Source organism: Ascidiella aspersa, chromosome 7, assembly GCF_963924565.1.
Source record: "Ascidiella aspersa chromosome 7, kaAscAspe10.2, whole genome shotgun sequence".
In the NCBI taxonomy this organism is placed as follows: Eukaryota; Metazoa; Chordata; class Ascidiacea; order Phlebobranchia; family Ascidiidae; genus Ascidiella; species Ascidiella aspersa.
Genome location: NC_139453.1, coordinates 29,796,615 through 29,814,165, shown reverse-complemented (window position 1 = coordinate 29,814,165; position 17,551 = coordinate 29,796,615). Strand labels below are relative to the sequence as shown.

Sequence of the window (17,551 nt, the reverse complement as noted above, 5' to 3'; positions counted from 1 at the left end):
GTCGAGATTACACTGTGTGATTACACTGTTCATAAGTTTGTGCTTTTGAAGATTTTGTTTTCGTTCAAAAATGCCTTGTATTTAAGATGGTTACAGGTGCTTCTGATTTTGCCTGTTTTTTGTCATAACAAGATAATTTTTATAGTAAATTTATGCGAGTATTTTCTTCTCAAAGCCGACTGTTATAAAAAGTTTGACGATGTTTATTGCTACGTGCGAATTGAACAGGATGCCTGTCGGATTTTGTTACTATAGGCTGAATTCGTGGAAAATGTAAAATAGCGTTGACAGAAGTGATTCATAATCTGTGTGCCCAGAAAGATACTGAAGTGTTAATGTTTTGTAATGTTGTAAAATAGCTCTTTCTTGTTACAAATATTTATATAGTCAAGCGTGGAAGACTTGAATGCACAATATCCAATATTAAATTTATTATATTTTGATATTTACCTATTGGCTAAACTTTTATTAGAGGCAATTGTCAAGTTATTATATTACTGTTTTGTAGAAAGTTTGCCGCGAATACTTTTGTGCTTGTGCCGTAATCTAAAACGTTTTCGAGCCACTGGTCAAGACAAAATAGTTAAGCTTACCTTAAGGGCCGAGAATATTAATAGTATAGGCGTGTGTTAATTTAAGCTTTACAAGATATTTCAGACAGATATTGCACTTAATGTGTGATATTTGAAATCACCCTGACCCTTGCAAGATAAATGTCGACCTTAATTCCATCAGTAACAGCAGAATTTCCTGGAAGCAATTCAGGTCAGAAACCTAATAAGGATGTTAAAAAAGGTATTTTTGGCTGCCAGAAGGCTCATTTGAATTAACACATACTGACGATGCCTTTGTTTGTTTTAACGTCTTGATAAATTATCTGGCCTTAATACTATAGCATTGTAAAGTCATTTCGCTGCGTTTCAGACAGATTCGATAATTGCGCTGTAATTTACTACGGAATACCTTGTTATACCGGAATTTTCGGTGAAAATTAGAAACGCCAGCCAGCAATAAAACATAATGCCAAATATAACCCATAATAATCAAAGACAAATTTAAATTTAAAGCTCTTAATATGCTCGTCGCAAAATAATTAATGTTTAAAGGCGAATAGTAAGACTGTTACAAGTTTTATCTTATTGATAGCCGTAATTTTTTTAACTATAAATCTAGAAATGAGGTGATACACCGAATTTCAGTAGGATTTGTAGTTCAACAGTGCAAACTGATTTCCTGTAAAAAACAGATTGCAAAGTTTCTGGTTAATTCTATCATGTCAATTTGTCTTTAATACAATAATTTCTTTCCAGGTTTTCTGGCTATCAGCTTAAATCATTTTAAACAATCGTATTTTTTAACTTTTTTGTCTGTTTATCGACCTTGCGACTGAAAGTTGGCACAACCCCGGAAAGCCATTGTTACGTCATGGAGAAAGTGATTGTAAGGAAAAGAGTTTGCCACATTCAAAGGGGTAAGTCAGACCCATTAAGTACTGAGTCACTGTAGTATATGACTGTTATGGATTGTTTTGCCGTTTTTTACATAGGATATACACAACTCTAGCTCTATGGGCTGATAACATCGATTTTTTGTGGCCTCGTATTAACTATGTCCGCAACCAAACTGCTGATATTGTTGTTTGTGGCGTACACACAGTTTACATATGCAAAGTTTTGGAGAAAATAGTGTTAAACCCGAGAGAACTTTAATTTTACAATGCTCAACCCTTTAACCAGCAATTTACCTTATAACATTATTCCGAATTTAGAAGAAATCAAAGATTTTGCGCTGTACGCTAGACATTGATTTTTTTTTAAACTTCGAAGGGTAAACATTATACACAAAAGGGGGAAAAATTGAAAATTGGTTGGGGTCAACTGATGACTTGCTAATTTTCTCTGAACAGTGTAAATAAACATGCATCCATATAAAAACACTGGAAAGGATTTTGGTGACCCACTATTCCTGTCCTCGTAACGCAATGAAAACATCTGATCGCGAGTACGAATTTCCCATATTTATAATCACCAATAATGTGGTCAAGAAATCTTTTAGTGGTTGTCATTTTAAGTATAATGGTAAAAAACTTACACTTAAGTATGCGGATGAAGCAACACATTGCCAGCTTTCATGAAATTTACTGTCTTAAGAAACACCATTTAAGCGATTATAAGCTCCCAACTTTATGTCATTTTAGTAGCTGTATTTATGCTCAAATTTCTAAAACAATAGGCTTGTGTAACGGTTCAAATTGAAACCCATGTTTCATAAACACTTTATTTGCTTTAGGATCGAATGGCTTTGGCTTTATCCTGTGTTGTGAAACTGACACAACCGACACATATGTACTTCACGTTCTTAAGTCGTCACCAGCGAGTAGAGCAAGCCTAATGCCAGGGGACAAGATTATAGAGGTGAGAATGAAGTTAAGGTACAGGAGGTACAAAGGCCGATTTTTTTGCTTTTTTACAGAGTTTCCGCTAAATATGACGTCACTTAAATGCTCGCTGAACATATAAACTTTATATGTTAAGTAAAATATATTTCAATTTTGGTATTATATACTTTTATTGCTTGATAAAAAAATCAACATTTCAGGGAATGCCTATTAGGCCCAATAGATTATATCGAAGTGAGATTGAAGTTAAGGTACGACAGGAACTTGGTTTTGTGCATAGTTACTGTGTTCAATGCTGTGCTGCTATGTCGCATTTCGTTCTAATGCAAAGTTAACCAAAGTTTTTGCGTAAAGGGCTGGATAACTGTAAGGCTAAAAGTTCCCGGGGCTGATATAAAATTTTGCTCAGAACTTTTTTGACTTGACTATAATTATTATCATTGTGAAACGAAGGAAATCTAAAATATTAATTTTAAAAGTATATACTTATCTTTATAAAATTGTCTGTTATTTAAAACTTTAATTAAGATATAGCTTGGGGTTGCATCTGACAATGTTTTACAATACCAAAGTACCAACATTTCAAGCTCCATACTAGCAAAAGTCCAGAGCATTACTAGAAATAACAACTATATCCCTAATGACTTCGCGAATTCCCAAGTCACTTCACATCGTGACGTCACTTGATGACGCGACAGGTGACGGGGTCACGGCGGGGTCATGGGTCGAATGAGCCAACCGTCTGTTTGCATTGGAAGGATGAACGCGGGTCTTTGAAGTAAAATGCTCGCGACGATGTCAAATTGTCGGGTTTGGCTTTTTAAGCTGCTTCTGATGCTGGTTTGAAGGCAGCGAGCCTTGGAGCGTTGATAATGGCCAACGGGCAATTGCTGCAGCTTAATTTCGGGTTGTTCAGCACAAAAATTCGCCTCGATTTTAGAAGTGCTTTTAACGACGAAACCTGTTTCTGGTGTTTTGTTGGGGTTTTTATGTAGCCCTTAAAACAACTTTTAAATTATGTTTTTTTTGAAATATTTTTTATGTTTAAAGTTGCCACCAAGCTATTTTGAGAGCTTTAATTGGGTTAAACAATTTTTTGTGTTTTATTCTTTAATATTGTTTATTTCTCTTTTTGTTTTGTTTGTCGTCAGAATTTTATTGAATTTTGGAAATGTTTTTTTGGGGTTTTTATGTTATTTTTGTTTATTTTTTCACAAAAATCAACCTAGATATACTTATTCAATCATGTTTCCTTTTATTTTTTTATTTTTTCTTGATTTGCGTATTTTATTTTTAATTTTTCGATGTTTGGTCAAGTTTTCACGTTGTTATTGTTTTTATTTTTTGTTTTATTTTTGTTTCTTGAATTTTTTTGTTTTTATTCGTTTTTTTTTATCTAAGAAAATTGCCTATCCGATTTACCATTTGATTGCTAATTAGCAACTCAATATAATATCTATTATTTTTTTTAAAACAAATATGAACATTGATGACCCTGGCAGTCAAATACTTCCGCGCGAAGTATTGCGCAATTTGACCTCCTCAAGTAGTTAAACATCAAGGATTAGGCAAATCGGATCTAGAATTGTTTCAAGCTGCGTTGGAATTTGACAAACGCCCGCGGGGTTTAAGCTTAAATTAACTCGTTTCTCGCTGATAATTTAAGTTGTTGTTGTCAAACTAATCTCGACGTTGCATAGGAGTGCCACTAACATAAATAAGTGTAAAACGGAAGAAAGACGTGTGGACATTAATTTACAGGCATATCTACCTGCTAAAGGTACCTGCTATTGTTTAACTTTGTATGTAAATTGCCAATATACAGTTGGGTGCACAAAGCAGTTCTACTGGCCAGCGAATGAAACTTTTTTGTCCTAAATCAAAATCAAATTAGCGAAACTTAATAAAGCAAAGCAAAGTATCCATCCCAATAAACTTAGCTATATCCAAGTTACTTTTATTATGTTTTGTTTTTCAATTTTACACCAGTCTTTATGAAGTGACGTATTTTCATTACAAAATATTTTTATTGCTAAGGAACCATTAAAAAGTTGACTTTCGGATTTGCAAATTTAAAGGTGGCATATATAGCTAGAGTGCGTTGCAACATTACCATATTAGCCGGCTTCATTTGTTGCGTAATAGTATCACAAGATAACCTTTCGATGACGTCACAATAAACAGCAGTCTTCTGCGAAAGCAATATAAAGCTTTTGTTATCGCTGTACATCACAACACGCAGTTGTTAAGCATTAGAAAGCAGTTACCCACACAGCGACGATAAGAAACCCTTTTAAATAAAAGTTAAGAGACCTTTCGAAGTAAGCCAGATACGGCATGACAAATATAAAGGCTGCTTTCTAAAAATACTGGTTAACTTTGGACCATAATGGTTGGAGGTTGTCGTCGTAAGACATAATAAGAATACCAAAGCCCATACAGAATTAGGTAGGGTTTTAAACGTTTTAAATAACTCTTCATTAATAAATACATACTTAATCTAGGGGCGCGAAAAACATGCCATAGTATTAGGGGCCATGGCCGCCCCCAAAAAAATTATAAATATTTTACTCTTAATAATTTGTTTTGTAGCATTTATGAGCAGTACTACTACAGTCGATCACAGGCATGCCACACCTTCAATTTTACTACTTCATTCAGTTTTTGCTCTTTGAGTGTTTTTTGTGTATTACGTTAACACTCAGTCAGTTGATGCTCGAAACGGTTTTCTCGCATTGTTATTTGTGTTCGTTACGGCAATTAATACAATGACAAAAGCTAAACAAAATTCCAACTTTTTGCCCCCCCCCCTAAAAAAAAATTTTTTCGACTAGCTACGCCACTGGATTATGGTCGCCAAAGCTTCGCTGCTGTATACTTAAGCTTGGTATTTATGTCGCCGCCAAAAAGGGTCAGAAACACTGTTCTAACCTGTTTCAGAAATCCATGTTGCACCTATTGTTTTTTAAGCTTTCATGAATACTGGGTTAAAACGGTGTTAACGCTTGGATATATCATTGCCTTTTTCTGGGTAATTCCTAGTTATGCATATTTTTTTCTTTTGAAGTTGCCGGTGGTTAAAAAGGGGGTAATACTAATTTACGGAATGATGAATGGTCGGAATGGTCGGAACGCTCACTAATTTAAGTGTTACCCCGTTAAAACAATTATTAAACCAACGCACACTATTTGAGTTAGGGTGGGGGTTAGCGTTTGTGTGAAGGTGGGTCAAGTGTTATTATATTTAATAATAATACTGTGAGCGTTCCGACCATTCCGACCATTCATCATTCCGTAAATTAGAGTTAACCTTAAAAAGGTGTTATAACGTTGTTTATGACACGCATTTTAGCTATTTATTTTCCCATCTAAACTAACCAAGGGTTAAAACACAACGTACTGGTTAAAAGACCGATACGCTGTTAACAAATTATCCTTGCTCTGTTTAGAAAAGTCAGCTAATTTGACTTTAGATTACCTAATCTTTCTCGAATCCCACTCAACTTGTTGTACTTCAAATACTCCCACTGTCGCGTCATAACGGAAGCGAACAATGGCCGTTTATGGCGAAACAATCGCTTAGCACTTGCGTGGGAGGCACGATGCTAGATGAGCAGGCGACCAAATGTCGATGGGCGGAGCCAAATTAAGCGGTGTTTTGGGATTACAATAAGAAGCGGGTGGAATTTTTTTTCCTCTGTTTTTAGAATTCCCGAAACACTTGACAATTAATTGGATAATGTTTTCAAACTATTTTAAAACCCAAATGTTGTCAGTCTTTATACCGAAAACGGTAAAAAATTAAAACAGTGCAAGCTTTTGGTTGGCTTGCGGTTTAGAAAATCCAGTATTTAATGTAATCCCTAAACGTTTGTTTTAAGTTTTTAAACACACCAATAAGCAATGTTAGGTTAGCTAGAATAGACCTGATTATAAAACATTAATCCATCGATGACCACTTATTTTAGTTAGGGTGTTAGACATTTTCAATCAAAATTTGCCCAATTGTGTTTGAAGCTATGGCCGGTTGTAATCCCAATATAGTTATTCGGTTCAGTTATGTTAAAATAATTTTCCCGAGTCTGGTATAAAGAAGCACAAATGAAAGTCCAGTGGTGATGGTATTTATAGATTGATAATAAATTGCAATTGCAACATTAACTGAAGACGATACAAGCTCGTATCGAAACATCTTTATCAAGATGATGTCGATCTACTCGACCTTTGTGGCTTTGCAATTTATTATCAAGCTACATTACAGATCCGTGCATAGTGTACCCAATGGTATTCATCTTCTTTAATGTGATGAATCAATTCCAATACTTAAGTCACAAGCATTTAAGTCACTCTTTTCAAGTGACTTGCCTTTACATCTTGTTTTGCCTTCGGGATGGGGAATCTATTTATCTTTGATTTTTGTTATAAAATTTTATAAGACATTTGGCTGTAAAGTAGGAAACTTTTCCTTGGGTGAAAAAGGCCGAAATAAACAAATGAATTTGGTTTTGGACGAGTACCGATACTACCACTTGGTATCGGGCATCGGCTTCAATCCGATATTATCGTACATCCCCAGCCTTGTATTATTATCCTTACAATTTAACTCCATGCTTTAAATATGCGATGTAAGTATTCTATGAGCGCAGTCATAATAATCCATCAGCGTCTAAATTTTTACTTCCTCGACATTTGCGACCTTCGACATTTAATAAGGCGCCGCGTTTACGACTGTTACGTCATAAAGTCGCGGGTCAGGTGTCTGTAAACGTGTCGACCCGCACGCGCCTGGCGGCTTAGTGCTTTATGACCTCACAATAACCATTGTGACGTAACACTCGCGCAGGTGAACGGTTTGAACGTGGAACGCGAGTCACACAAGGAGGTGGTCGAACGATTGCAAGGTAAGTGCCTGTGACGTCATAATGTGCCGTTTGTTTCTTTTTCAAACTAATTTTGAGCTCGTGTAGAATTTTTTGGCCCTAAATTTTAAAAATTAATACTTGAACCTTAGATTAAACAGTATTTTATGTAAATTACTTTGAAAAACAGTGTAATAATATTTGAATTTTTTTTATTTTACAGGTCATCCTTTTTTAAACATTTGGCAAAAAACAGACAAGCTAAAGTTTACTCGTAGACCCGATATATTAAGTTTTTCATTTAAAGTATGAACTCGAGTTCAATTTTGCAACAGTAAATAAATTTTGAAAAACACAAAACCAATTTCACGACTAGCAACCATAAGCCGTTTGTATAAACACGACAGATAAAAAACATAAACTTAATTTGTACGTGCACTGCATGTATTAGACTTTATCAAGTTGTATTACGATATTTTCCGCATTTATAATAAATAATTAATCAGAGTTGAATCTGAAAGAGTAAGTTAAGGTTTGGAACTACAAAGGTTAACTGACTTCAATGATCTTATGGCCAAACACTAATATTGATAAATAGGCGGAACTGGATAAAATAGACTGGCATTATAGAGGGCGCGTGGCATCCACATTTTACATGTTATTACCAAGGGGTGTCGGGCGTAACTACTTAAGCAGGGCCCGTTTAGAAAGCTTGTTTATAATGTTTGTTTGCACTCAAAACACTGTTCACATGCAAGGGAACCCGGCTTGCTTGTTTAAACAATCAAAAGTTTGACGTTTATTTTTGACACGCCTATTTAGCATTGAACCAGTGCTTTTTCAACCTTTGCTCGTATAGTAGAGACTGTTGTGTACCATATAGTTTAGCAATTATTTTCTCAATATTTTTTTTAATTTTATTCCGGCGCTATAGCTGTACATAATAGATCCTGGACCGATATTTTGCTGTAAAGAAATAATATAGCTTACAGCGTCCGCTATATTTAATCTATGCTCGACTATTTCTGAAAAAATATCCGCAACAACTTTTAAAATGTATAGCTAACAAAATAGCCTCCGAAAGCCAAAAGATTTAAAAAAATTATTATTAAAGCCAAAAGATTTTTAAAAATTATTATTAAAGCCAAACGATTTTTAAAAATTATTATTAAAGCCAAAAGATTTTGAAAAATTATTATTAAAGCCAAAAGATTTTAAAAAATTATTATTACAGCTAAAATGTTTAGAAGCTATACCGACCTAAGAAAAGTTAAGCTATTATTACGAAACAACACCTTACATTGTGCTCCCTGGCGCCCTCTAACGTCCATCATCTTGGTTGCTAAGGTCTGCAGAGCGTGAAGCTGATGGTCGCCCATAGCAACGCGGCGCAGGACTATTTCCGGAAGCCTGGCAACGGAATGACTGTCCGTCCTCTGGAGAACTGCGATGAGTCGTTACGTCCGAAGCTGGTCACAGTCAATAAAAACAACGAGGTTGGGAAATGATTTCGTTTTTTTTTGAGCTTTTTATTTTTGTGTCAAGAGTTTTTAATCTGGGGGTCGGAGACAGGTGTTTTGTTTTGAAAGGGGCATCATCTTTTTAAATGTGACGTCACAACAAAATTACAAAGAAACGACGAGGTAGGAAAAATTTTCTCGTTATGTTTTTGACTTAATTTTTGGGGGAAAATTTTTTTTAAAGTGACGTCACAAAATAACGTCGAAATGTGGTCATTGCGTCCAAAGCTGGTCACAGTCAATCAAAATAATGAGGTTGGAAAATATATTTTTTTAAATATTTTTGAGATTTTTTGCGCCAAGTGTTTTTGAGAGCCGCAAAGTTTAAACGTGACGTCATAAAGTAACATAGTTTTTAACACTTGTAAGGCGGCGCAACCTCACGTAAAGGTTTCTTTGCAAATTTACATTACAAAAGTTTTTCCAAAACGCATTTTTAATGCTATCCTCCTTTTTATTAAATTTGGAGATAGTGATTTATTTGTATTCTGGTATTCCAGATTGTTTGTAAGATTAACCAATTTTTAGTTCGATATTCTTTATTGCGCAGGGTTTCGACTTCGTTTTACAAACCGTTGGAAAATCAAAGCGAATGGAAACTGGAAGATATAGACAGCAGCTGAGAGGAACGGCAGGTTTGTAAAGCAACCCATGTTTTAGAACAATTATATCGGCAACAGACTGCCTTTTGTATTGCTATTTATCAAGTCAAGTTATCATGATCCAAACCCAATGACGTTATTACTATGGTCGGACAAATATATTAGATTAATTTAAAACGTTGAAAGATATTTTTTCCGAGAATTTAGTTTTTAGCCTATACTCTGTTGGACTAGGGATGTACAAAATTTGACATTTATTCCGATTGGACCCAAAGTATCGGGATGTGATCCAATACCCATGACGTCATTACTATGCTCAAAAAATATGATAGAAAAAAATATAATTTAAAACGTTTAAAAATATTTTTTTCCAAGAAAATAGGCCAAATTTGCTTTGGGGTTATAAAGCCTCCTGTTGTTGAGCTCATATTTTGGGTGAATTGTATGAAAAACCATGGCTGAAAAATTTAAACAAACTTCGCTATCGGATCGGCACCGATGCCACCCTAGTATGGGACGAGTACCGATACTACCAATTGGCATCGGGTATTGGCAAACTGTGTTTCTCTCGTAAGGTTTTCCATATATCTTATTTTTCCCAGTGTTTATGGACTACTTTTTTGTATTTTATATGAACAGTACTATGAAGTTAATAATGGAGTGTATTCCAAATGTCTTTGTTAGTCGGAAGTGTTAAGAAACAGCTTAAGAAAGAAATATGAAAATAAATAAATGGCAAAAAAGTTAACTGCTGTGCCTTGCACAAATAAAAATAGAAATAAAATTCATATAAATCTAAAATAACAGTATTTATGTTAGGCACCGATGCCACCCTAGTATGGGACGAGTAACAATCCTACCACTTGATATCGGGTATCGGGAAAAAAGTTCCGATAGCTTCACACATTTTTACACGGCATATTTTACCACTTGTGTTGTTCCAATGCAGGTCACTTCGTGGGGACAGTGGACAAGGGTGGGGTTGCTTACCAAGCTGGACTTAGACCTGGTCATCGTATCATCGAGGTCAATGGGGTCAACGTTGAGAAGGTAAGAAATCAAATCCGACCGAAATATAATAGTGTTTATGACGGCAATTTATCCGAAAAATAGTGTTTATGACAGCAATTTATTTGTAACCGAAAAATGGCCAAAGGTTTTATTTAATTTGTAACGAAAAGTAATGTTTCGCTTCGAGCAAATTACAAAAGTCAATTTTTGCGATTTAAGACGCAATTGCATCATTTGGAGAGTGGCGTCATTAATACATTAATGGCTTGTACAAATATCCACAAATGATTCCCATTTGCTTATTTATTTTCCTTTATGTTTATAATAATTAATTAATCGGAGATAAGAAGTATATTAAATCACTGTAATTTTTGCAAAAAAATCAGTAAAAAAGCAAAATTAATAAAAATGTTTTTTTTAATTATTTAACTGTTTTATTTCTTTTTATGCTTAAAGTATTAAAGGGTTTTTTTTATCGTTTTTATTACTACCATTTCAACATTTTTTTTTACTTCCCAATGTTTATTTCAATTAAAACAAAAACAAATTAGCATTTTACTCACTTCTTTAATAATGAACAAAAAGTGATTTTCCGATCCTCAATTTTATCCTGACGCTCACAACCACCTCCATATTTATCCAGGAGTGCCACGCCTTCATAATCGCCAAGATCCGTGGAGCGAAGAGTTTGGACCTCCTGGTGGTGGATGAGGACACGGATGACTTCTTCCAGAGACACGGGATCGCTCCGAACGCCAAACATCTAAATGGACAGCTCGAGTTCGGGACTGCCCTACCTACGACGCCCACTAAACGTAAGTTGTTATACTCTATAGGTGCTATATGCTAATGCTATATACCAGAGAGTCTAACCGAACCTGAAGTGGAATTTTATGAACCGATTTTGAAATGGCAATGTTCGAACCGGAGCTGAAACGGAACTTTTAAATTGCTCAAAAGCGAAACCAGAACTGAACCGAAGTCCGGAAAAATCCTTGAACCCAAACCGAACCTGAACTGGAAAAGTCAAACGGTCTGACTCCCTGGTATACCTCGCCTATGGTCGCCACACTTGTCGCTTTCTAGTTGTTTGGCATGTTATACTCCAAATTATTGTGATTTTGTAACTTAACATATCATATAACTACATACTTTTAAATTTAATCCGTAAAACTTCTAAAAAAGCAACATTCCTTAAAGTCTCAAACACAGAACATTAATAGTCTAAAAAACATGATTCTCGTTACAAAAACTGCAGAAAAACGCAGGTATTTTGTTTTCACTAAAGAAAAACGAAGAAAAATCCCTTTAAGTCAGAAAAAACAACCGTACTTAAATTTTAACTTACGACTTTCACAAACAATTCAATCCCTTTTGTTCCACCAGCGACGAGCGGCTCTTCTCCCCAACATCAGCAGCGTCCTTACATCTCACCTCCTCTGCTCCAGTACAATCCTCCTGTTCCCAGCTCCGCTTCATCCACGATGCAGCGTCGCCCATCACGGAGCATGTCCTTCATGAAGAAGATGACAATGTCGACTCCGGACCTCTCCTTCGGAAGCTCAAAGTCCTCCAAGAAGCCAGACACAGTGAGCACGGATTTAAGCTTCTTTGATCGCCTCAATCGGAAACAGAGGACTGCCAAGGCGAAGAAAGAGATCAAACGGCATTTGAGCAAGCTTGAGAGGAGCAAACCTCCTCCGAGAGCAGACTACTCCTCCCGTGGAGTGACATCACCGAGCAGAAGGCTCTATGACGACACAATCATCAGCGACACGGAGGAGGAGAAAAAACAAGAGGAAGAGGACGCGACGCTGAGGAGGATTGGAGACATGCCGAAGACATCAGGTCCAGGGTCAGTGGGGTTTGGCTGATTTTTAAATATAGTTTATATTGTTTTCCTGTTAACTTTGGCCTAGTAAGAATAGCATTTTTAACATTTTAACATCCACGATGTGGAATCTCATTATTAATGAAGCTTATAACCAATTGAACCTGACTAAGCAAAAGCTTACTCATTAAAATATGGTGATCACGTGGCACTATGTAAAAACAAATTGTATTGAGTTCTCGATCAGCATTCGCACAACCGTGCTTCATCAGGTCAAAGTAGAAATGAAGACAGTTAAAAAGCACGTAAAAGCACAAGCGCGAGTGGAAGTCGAATTGCTTTCATTTCTACTTTGACCTGACGAAGCACGGTTGTGCGAATGCTGATCGAGAACTCAATACAATTTGTCTTTATATTGTGCACCTGATTCCTCTATTTAGAATTAGACAAGCACGACCATTTACAAAGATTTGTTAAAATATATAATAAACAGAGTACCTTCGTAAAGGCTTTTACCGAAACCGGTTTGCAAAATCAGGATTGCAATGCAAACAAAACAAACCTAAGCGAAGCAGCCTGTGATGATTATGTTGAGTATCGAGCTAACGACCTCGGCCATACCGGTTAGACCTGTTTAACTAAAAAGTTATGCAAAGTGATCTATTAAGATCGTTTCAACGATAAGAGTGATGTAGCAAGGAGTGGCGACGCACCCTTCTGTATTTTGTTGCAAACATCTGCCCACGTATTTGAAAATGCGTTACACACACATTGTTTGTTGCCTAAACCTGTCTAGGCACAACCCATATACGAACGATGCAAATTCGGAGATACTATTCATGTTAAATCATCAGTGTAAAATTAATTACTTAAAAAATGTTGTAATGACATTTCTATGTTGCACTGAATGCGAGATGTTCGAAATCTTGCTGGCCCTTGCAAACAAATACCGACCTCAACTATACTGATAAGTGACAGCATAGAGACCTTAAAACAATCGTCCAGCAACGCTATAGTAACGAATCATTCGAAATAAAGTACACTGATGATCCTATGGCGATATCTGTATTTATAGTGTTAAAAAATACACGTATGCATATATGTATATATATCTTTTGACATCCACGAAAAATGTCTAACCTTAATGACTAGCATTACTCGTCTGGGCATTCACGTTGTAAGGTTTCTATGACGAACACGTGTGTTTTACAACCCATGGGTCTCGACCTAAATTGGGTCACATACTAAGCAGTTAGATTTGATTGAGTCGCCTACTGCAGTAGTTAATGGTTGTTGAAATTGGTTGCTAGCATTATTGCTTAAAATTTCAGAAATACGACGACATTCATATTAATTAAGTTAGATTTAGTTGTGCTACTGACTTAGTCTTTTGTCACTTTTAGATTGCAAAAAGTTCAGTGGAGATAATTTAATTGGATTGCCAACCTCGCTCTTATACGCTTAGTATTTAGGTCTCCGCCAAAAAGTTTAAGAAACACAAAAATCGAAACCTTTATTTTCACACAGATCCACGAGCAGCACGAGCGATTACGGCAGCAACGGCGGGGCTTCCCCCACGCGGAGCCCCAAGTGGCCCCAGGCGTCCAGCAAAGGCCCAAAGGCGGCCGGGAAAGCCCCTGTACCCCTAAGCCCGCGTCCCCAGAGCGTCCTTCACAACAACACCCTCGAAGAATGCGAAATGCACAAACCGCCCCCATCCAAGGCCCCAACCGACCTCTCATCCGTCGAGTTCAAGGTCGACCTGAAGACCTTGAAGCAGCGTGTCCAGATGAGGTCGCAAAAGAGCAAGAGCGGGATGCAGCGAGCAAAGTCGCAGTTGCTGGATTATGGGCTCGCACAGCAGTATGTGGACGCCTGGTAGTGGCCGATATTTTATTGTTAACGTGTCCTCGAGGTGACGCTATTGAGAACGTGTTTCGGTTGTAGAAATTAGACGAAATTCAGCTCTTTTACGAGTTGATTGCAAGCAGCACGTGGGCGCCTGGTAGTGGCCAATGTTTCGCCTGTAAAGCATCCGCCAACAGGCACTGCGGAGCACGCGTTTGTTTTGCTGTTGAAATTGGACTAAAATTGAACTCTTTTGAGTAAGAGTCTTATATTAAAAAGTACGTGGACGCCTGGTAGTGTTCTATATTTAGTGTGCAACCTGCCCGCGAAGTGACGCTATTGAGAACGTGTTTCGGTTGCGGAAATGAGACTAAATTCAGCTCTTTTATGAGTTGATTGCAAGAAGTACGTGGGCGCCTGGTAGTGGCCGAAATTTCGTGCTCTACTTGTCCGCGAGGTGACGCTTTTGAGCACGCGCTTGTTAAAAGCGTCAATTAGACTAAATTGGGCTCTTCAAAGTTGGCAGTTGCCAATTTTTTGCCTGTAAACTTTTGGGCAAAATGCCAATATTTTACGCGATGAAAAATAAGACCACAATAAGTCGATAAGTTCGCACTTGTCACCAGAAATAAGACTATTTTAAGAATATTTTATACTTTAGTTTGGTTCCCAACAGTATGTTGGCTCCTGTAGTGGTCACCAATCTTACAGCGGAAGGTGTTTAGGTGCCATGTTGAGCCGGACATTAGACTATGTTTAAGCGATGTTTATTGATTTTTTTAACGTGATTTTTAGCAGTATTAGAACGCCTAGTATTGCCGATATTCCTTCTGTAGCTTTTCCGCGAACTGTCATTCATGAGCTTCATTTTTAGCCGGAAATTAGACTAAATATAAGCGATTTTTAAGTGTTTTTTCAGCAGTATTTTGACGCCATGTAGTGGTCAATATTTCGTTGGCAGCCTGTCCGCAAGATGATGCTATTAAGCTAGAGTTTTCCACCGCGTCAATTAGATAATTGTTAAATTGCTTTCCAGGAGATTTGTTAAGTTCAAGTTACATAAACACATTCACATACACCAACCTCTACATGTTACATTAACGCTATTGCGACTTGTACGAGCTTTGGAATGTTTACATTGCCTCTATAAATCAAGCGGCTTACTTTTTACTCTGTACTCAGTGACCCAATAATTTCTTGAGTAATGCCACTAAAGTTATAACGTTGAGAAATGATTGAAGGTTAACAAAGCCGTCATTTTAAAAGCAGTGACGTCGACTTATCAATCATTGATTATTTGTCTCGAAAAATGTGTCCGATCCACACTTACCATTAGTTAAGGTCTACTTGTGTTTTATTTAGATTTGGCCAGTACATCGTGTTTTCTGATCAGAAAGCAAAATGGCGTGTTTCGTACTTGAAGTTACATTTTCACGGTGCTCAATGACTGGCAAACTTTATTTACTGATTTCCGTAATATTTAACCACTAAAACTAGGATTGTCTTTAATGCCAAACCGATTTTATTCGATTGACACTTTAGCATCATTCGGTTTCCATAAGGAAAAACTTCACCTGCGATTTTTAACAAGATTTAAGCATCAGTTGACTGTGTTTCGCGATGTTTACGGTATTTATCGATTAACAACAAGTTTATGGTATCCTATGATTCAACTTTTTATAGTTTGTTAATATTCCACGTTTTCATGCCACGTTTTTACGGATTTTATCGTTTAAAACAAGTTTATGGCATCCTTTGATTTGATGTTTTTCGCACTTTACAACTTTCTATAGTTTGATTTTATCTTACGATTTCATGTCACGTTTGTAGTTTCTACGATTGTAAACCAAGTTTTCGTTATCTTTTGAGTTTGTATAACAATGTAGTTTATCGTGTACTTATATGAGAAGCAATCTTTGCCAGAAAAGTTTCCTATTTTTGCCACGTTTTAAATGAAATTGTTTCTTTCTTGTTTATCAACTGCACCGTTCGCCTTTTACAAATAACACCGCTTTAGTTTAACGCTTTGATCTGCCTGTTTTCGCCAAAAGCTGATATCGTTCTATTACCTACATTTGTCGTTTTACATTTATGATTTCGCCCTGTGCTATTCTGTCATTGCCATTGTATTAGCAAATTATTATATGTAACGAATTTTTCCTTATGTTGTTGGCCTGTGTCGCTTTTATTTCGCTCTCAAAAAATTCGCCGCCCGTTTTTTGTCTTGTGCCCCTTCCTCTGGGCTTCTGTATATTTCCCTATCGTTAATACAAGTGGCATACACGGCTAATGAGTTTAAATGACTTTTATAAAAACAGTTAGTTTGACACAGCAGTGTAATAACGACTTAAGTCAGTGACTTTACTTGCGCCTAAGTAATTTTTTTTGTTTCAAATTACTTGGCTTGACTTGGGTTGTTATTGACATAGTGAAAAGTGTCTAGGATTTTTGTGCAGTTCAATAAGTGGTGAAAAACGTGTTTGTTATGCAATAACTTTACAGCGGTGGGCCTGCTGATGCCAAATCTAACAAAATTATCAATGTTATAACAACATTATCAATGTTATAACAACATTATCAATGTTATAACAACATTATCAATGTTATAACAACATTATCTTACCTTAGCGTTGTTCACTGCTCTTAACTTTTACACTATTCCACAAAACAAACAGAACCTCCACTAAACAACATTAAACCAGCAACAGCAGCCGTAAAAGTGTTGTTAGGCTGGTTAAGTAAACCAAGACTGAAAGCAATTCGGCCAGTTTAAAAGCTTCTTAAAAGGCATTCGGTTATTTTTCACATTTTTTCAGCTAACCCGCAAAAAGGAGGTAAAATACGTTTTTTCTACAGATCTAAGTTGGGAAAATATCTAAATAGTACAGTCTTAAAAGAAACGACGGTTTTGTACAAGGCTGTAATGAAACTAGGTTTTTAGTGCATAACAGGCTCCCGGCAAAAAACAAGATCTCGTGGTTTGGAATTCTTGCGCTTGCGCACCAACACACACGCACACATGCGCGCTTGCGAGGGAGGCACACACATTTCAAACACACGTTTTATATAAAATTTATACCAAATTTACCCCAATGGCTATTAGGGATATGCGATGCTTGATATTTTAGACGGATACCTGATATTTAAAACAAAAATCATCGCGATCTGATAACATGTGACGTTATTAGTAAGCTTAAACCAGCAAAATGGATTTACTCAAAACGTTTAAGAGTTGTTTTTTAGGTTCTAAATTTGTTTTATTGTAAAGACGTTCGGTTACCTGGAGATAATTATAATATACAGAGTGTGCCAAAAGTAGGCTTACAGTTATAAAAAGTGTGGTTTGGGTCTAAAAGTAAATTTATTGTTTTGGGGTTCTTCACAAACACCTTGTTTTTTACAACACCCCAAAAAAGAAATTCTTTGGTGTCAGGTCAGGTGAGCGTGGTGGCCATTCAATGCTACCTCTTCTTCCAAGCCAA

General features: G+C 36.5%; 1 protein-coding gene across 1 annotated transcript; it reads left to right on the top strand.

Annotated features, from left to right (window-relative positions):
* Positions 1–1,319: 1,319 nt before the first annotated feature.
* On the top strand, positions 1,320–16,061 carry LOC146138879 (uncharacterized). Its single transcript, XM_083393698.1, has 9 exons — positions 1,320–1,471; positions 2,290–2,414; positions 7,242–7,299; positions 8,605–8,753; positions 9,328–9,412; positions 10,329–10,429; positions 11,034–11,205; positions 11,777–12,245; positions 13,749–16,061. The coding sequence occupies exons 1-9, from the start codon at positions 1,426–1,428 to the stop codon at positions 14,101–14,103; spliced, it is 1,560 nt and encodes a 519-aa protein (XP_083249824.1). The 5' UTR covers positions 1,320–1,425; the 3' UTR covers positions 14,104–16,061.
* Positions 16,062–17,551: the final 1,490 nt, after the last annotated feature.